The following is a 4978-nucleotide window of genomic DNA, read 5'->3' on the forward strand; positions in this document are numbered from 1 at the left end:
GTGACGTCCATAATGAGGAATACAGGTTCTGGACAGTATCTGAACATTTCATCGTAACCACTTCGATACGGAATCTACAAGCACCACTACAGTGTGTTACATTCCGATAGTCCAGAACGAAAAAATAATTTAACTCCGCTGATTCAACGATCAGAAATGTGGGAAATTTCGAATTCTCAGCGTAAGAAACGTATCAATATGCATCACCATTATCGTTTACGAACCTTTAGAGCGTCAGTATGGGGAAATATGCACATGGTCAACTACGTGTGTTGGTGATAGTATATGAAAATTCGGAGGAAATTTTGGGAAATGTTTATTGGTTTCTGTACAATTCTAGCCGACTTCGTATGTGAACTTGTATGATTAGTGATGAAACTCCTAAACTCAGCTGATGAAACCAAACATATGTACAGCGTAGTAGATGCATTTGGTACCGTCGGAAGATCTCATTTATCGCAAGATCGCTGGGTTTGATCCTTGGGCCGCTGGAATACCATCCTACTACCACCTCCTTCTGGGAGACCTACACACAATGGCTCATCACAGCACTAGAGGCGCCTCACAGGTACACGGCAATGGGAGCGATGACTGATTGATCCGCTTACCAGTGTGGGGAAATATGCACAATAATCAACTACATGTGTTGGTGATAATATCGAAATACTGAGGAAATTGTGGGAAATTCTTGTTGATTCCTGTATATTTCTACCCTAGTTCGTATGTTATTAGTGAGAAAGCTCCTGAACTCTGCTGAGGAAAGCGAACATATATCCCCCAACACTGCCACTCACTTTCTTGAACATAGCATACATCTTCTCATGGTAGTTATGATCAACGAACCACACTTGAGGGTCTCTGAGGTCCTCCTCAAAGGGCAATGCAAAACTGTTGGTAACATGTAGTTTGCCATCCTGAAAAAAACTATCCCGCCAACCCCAGTATTGCTTCCCATACCAGCATTTGGCCCAACAGTGTACCAACAACACGCCGAGCTGTTCCCTTAGCCGCTCTATTGTAGTGGTCAACAATAGAAAGGAGCACCTGTGATGGAACTGATAAGTTGAGGTCGATTGAACCCTGGCCGTACAATGGGGTGAACAACAACACTAGTGTTGATGCGATCGCCCGAACTCTTGGCCAGCGCCATTTGGCTCATGTCAACCTCTGGTGCTTGCGGCTTCTTATTCGACATACCAAAGTAAAGAGGGGTCCCAACAAGCTAAGGCGACCACCGCTTTCGGCCGAGGAAAACAACGAAACAATCGTGATGTGAATTGTGCCGGAAATTGCATTTTGCACGACTACTTCTCAAAGAACCTCTGTATTATCGCACATATCCAATACGCCCCCTCCCTTCTCTAGAGTATCGTGTCCGTCCCTTCCCACCTCTCTAGGAGGCATAAGTCGAAGGGCAACTCCCGGCGAAAATAGTATTCTTACAGACGACCCAGGTTCAATCCCCGCCACCTGTCTTTTTCCACACTCAACACAACACCATCGTAAACAGCTACACTGGAATTCCCTCGAGCAACTGATCTTTCTTAAGAAAGCAGCCCCCACGACCAGACGTGCTGAGCAGTCCTGCTGGGGGACTCCGTGACAGCAACAACGCCTACACGACGTACCAGCTCATGTTGAAAATAAACAATTTCGATACACATTTTCTGCAATCGATTCATCACGACAAAGACCTACAAAAATGCGCTCCAAAATGACAAGTCGTCCGACCCGGCCTTCAGACCTCCCGGGATCAGCTGTATAGGCCCGCACTGAGCTGGAGTCAGAAACTCCAATACTGCATAGAGGAACATAGTGATAACGATGATAGCTTTGTAGAAATTATGAAATTTTCAGATTTACATGAATCACGAACATGACGGAAAAAGAAGTTGGAAATGGTAACAGCAGTAGACTCCACTCCACAAGGAGCCTCTAAACTAGATAGTACGGCTCGTCTCGAGACGGCTTAGCAGTAGTCATACCTTGCCGAAGGTGAGACCCTGCCGTTGACTCAGTGTTGTTATATATACCGTCATTCACAGGCTGAGTTGAGACAACCTCAGTACTATTAACAGAAGGGGCGAACTTCTCGTCCGACGGAGCCTGTGTGAGGCCTTCGTCCAGGGAGAAAGCTGTTGTTGTATTAGAGATGGGAACGACCGGTCGAACATCGGTGGGAGCATAGAGCATCTCGTGTAGTGTTATAAGCAAGGACGCTACTACGAATACAACGAACCTGAGGGGAAAGATAGGCCGGCTTGCTCCTGAGCTTCAAGAGCGCTCCCGGAATTGAGTTTCACTCGATCCTTTTGAAAATCAGTGTGAATCTATTAAACACTGCGGAAAAATCTCGCACACAGGGCGGAGCGATGCATTGGATACTACACGACAGATTATCACAGCTGTTAACCGACCGGCCATATAGACGATCCACAGACACTAACGACATGTTTGCACTCAAAGAGACCGTTGGACCTCCACGACATTCCACCGGACGAAGTAGACGCTTCCACATCTTCTAAAAAATACCCATTTCTACCTCATAGGCAATCCCAATACCGCACTTCCACCACTTTCATGATTCAACACTCCCATCCTCGACCCGTTAATATTACTAGTCTTACTAACTCCATGAGTAGGAACGGAATCCGATACTCGCGGAGCCTGACCAGAACAGGTTGACACCGCAAGTTGAGTTCTGTCTCTACAGTCCGTCGCCGCGGCATTTGTCGTCTCCGACTGCCATCGCCGCCAATCTTCTCACTATCAATCACAGCTTCTCCTCGGCTAAACACACCAACTACTATCCTACTGTACAGAGGCCCTTTACTCCCGCTGTGACGACCTCCTCATAAGTTGCCGAACTGCATTACCCCCCAGGCCTTCCACTTCAGTTCTAGCCATACCTGTACAACCTTTACGTAGGTGAGCACAGCAGTAGCCTCACTGGGTGACGGTGGTTCAGAGCCGTCCGTAGAGCAAGCATCAGATCCTCGACAGGTCGGCATATACCCGTATCCCCGACACAGTTCATCAGCGACATCCCAGATCTTCTCGAGTGCTTCCTGAAGTAAAAGAGTTACCACCAACGAGGTTTTCCAAGTTCGTGATGAGAAATACACATACATTTTTAATGGAATATCCTCAACAGATGAATGCACTTGGAACGCATACCATCTATGAGTTTAACAAACGCATCCCCGACTAGAATACTCCATCGGTGAGAACTACACGTCCGTAGACATTCATTAGGTGTATTGGGCCTAATACAGTAGTGATAAGCTATCACTACGGAAGCAATAGTCACTGATATACTATCACTGATAATAGTATCACAGCACCCCCATCACCACCCATTCTAGGAAATCGTCCTCATCTCTAGGAAGGGCTGCAAGCTTAGTCGTCCTGCCTACACTGCTAGCAGCTACCGCGGCCAACAACTGACGATGGTTCACCTCTGCGAAATCATACCTATGTAATCACATACCATATCACCACATGTCGCATTCAACGGAATAATATGATTTGAGAGAATTTTGGTATATAAAGCGACTATCCAACTCCCTTACATATTAGCTGTCACGACATTCCCCGCCTCTCTCAACTCCTCTGGCCAGGCCTCAGGACTATCGTCCAGGACCACAAACCATCTACGCATTTCACTCTCCTTCGTCTCCTTATCTCCATTGCACAGTCTACCATCACTACCATCGAATTGCGCACCAGATTCAACCGATGCATTAATTATCTAATCAACGGTACTGTACTACTCACAGCCCCCCACATAGAATACTACCAAATCAGGGTCCTTTTCCACAGGCGTCATATTAGACGGCTCATCGTCTCTCGACACTAAACGGCCCTGGGGAATCCCTATGAACCACACTTAACCATATTCGCTTTCCTCACTTTAATGAGCTCCCCAGATGGATCCAGCATCTGTTTGACTACCTCCATATACCGCCTACTGCCTTTGGTATATATCGATATCACTACACCATACTCGGTACTCGCCACCTGACTTAACTCTCATATAATCTACTCAGAGAATAGTCACTACCAGCTCTCTGATGAAAGCTCTCGCGTGCGGACGTATTTTAGTCAACACTTTAACATCGCTAATTACGCAAAGGTACAACTCGGGTAGTCCCTGTCTGAACCAGACTGCCTATGATCAAGAACGAAAACGTCTCACTACTCGTCCCGGTAGATCTCTTGCAGAATGGGAGTAACATTTTCTGACTCCGACCGGCCCGCCTTCCTAATCTCGAAACTATTCACCATGGTTCGATCAAGATCCAATACAACATCGAGTCTATGTCGCCGCATTGTATGGTGCCAGAAACCTCCTACATAATATCTCATTGGCATTATAGAGATTCTAACGTAGTTATTACCGCGATCAGCTACACTTGGACAACCTGTGGAAGCCTCAGAGTCCGAAGCAACGTCGGTTGAAGCTGTGTGCCGTGATACGGAACGAGGTCGTCGCCGCCGATCTAAAATACCAGTAATGCGATTGGAGAATTCGGACGCAATCGAACCTATTTTGTATCTTACGCGAGCGAGCAGAAGATACTCCCCAGCTACTGTTCGTACCTGTGAGCCCGACCGGTTCTTTCCGCTCATTATCGCTTTCCGGATCCATTATATGAAGCTTTTCAAGACGTAAAGTGTTATAAACTTCAGGAAGCGTTTGTGGAATCTTCAACCCGTCGTGAAGGCAACCACGAATCGACGGACTAAGCCTATCCAAGGATGAGGCCCTTCCTAGGACAAATGATCGCTCTCGAGGCATGACACTAAAATGCGATTTAACTATGTTCTGAAATCATCACCGATTTGTTAGCATTGAGGAAATACAAGGCTCTATAGGACTGCCAAGATTTTGAATGAAGTCCATTTATGGGGCTAGTTCAAGGACGAATGTATTGAGATTTACTGTTAGATGGGAACGAGCTCAGAGACCTCCTCG

General features: G+C 46.5%; 2 protein-coding genes across 2 annotated transcripts; both read right to left on the reverse strand.

Moving 5' to 3' along the window:
- Positions 1-437: 437 nt before the first annotated feature.
- On the reverse strand, positions 438-1195 carry Pmar_PMAR015888 (26s proteasome regulatory subunit 7, psd7, putative; the record flags this gene model as incomplete). The annotated part of the gene is made up of 4 exons (XM_002778295.1): positions 438-526; positions 795-914; positions 958-1044; positions 1091-1195. Coding segments are annotated over 4 exons (401 nt in total), but the record flags the coding sequence as incomplete, so codon positions are not given.
- A 2140-nt stretch (positions 1196-3335) lies between these two features.
- Positions 3336-4502, reverse strand: Pmar_PMAR015889 (hypothetical protein; the record flags this gene model as incomplete). Its single annotated transcript, XM_002778296.1, has 7 exons — positions 3336-3474; positions 3573-3751; positions 3800-3865; positions 3913-4020; positions 4064-4157; positions 4202-4352; positions 4401-4502. Coding segments are annotated over 7 exons (839 nt in total), but the record flags the coding sequence as incomplete, so codon positions are not given.
- Between the last annotated feature and the right edge of the window lie 476 nt (positions 4503-4978).

This window comes from Perkinsus marinus, assembly GCF_000006405.1.
Source record: "Perkinsus marinus ATCC 50983 genomic scaffold scf_1104296950122, whole genome shotgun sequence".
NCBI lineage: Eukaryota > Perkinsozoa > Perkinsida > Perkinsidae > Perkinsus > Perkinsus marinus.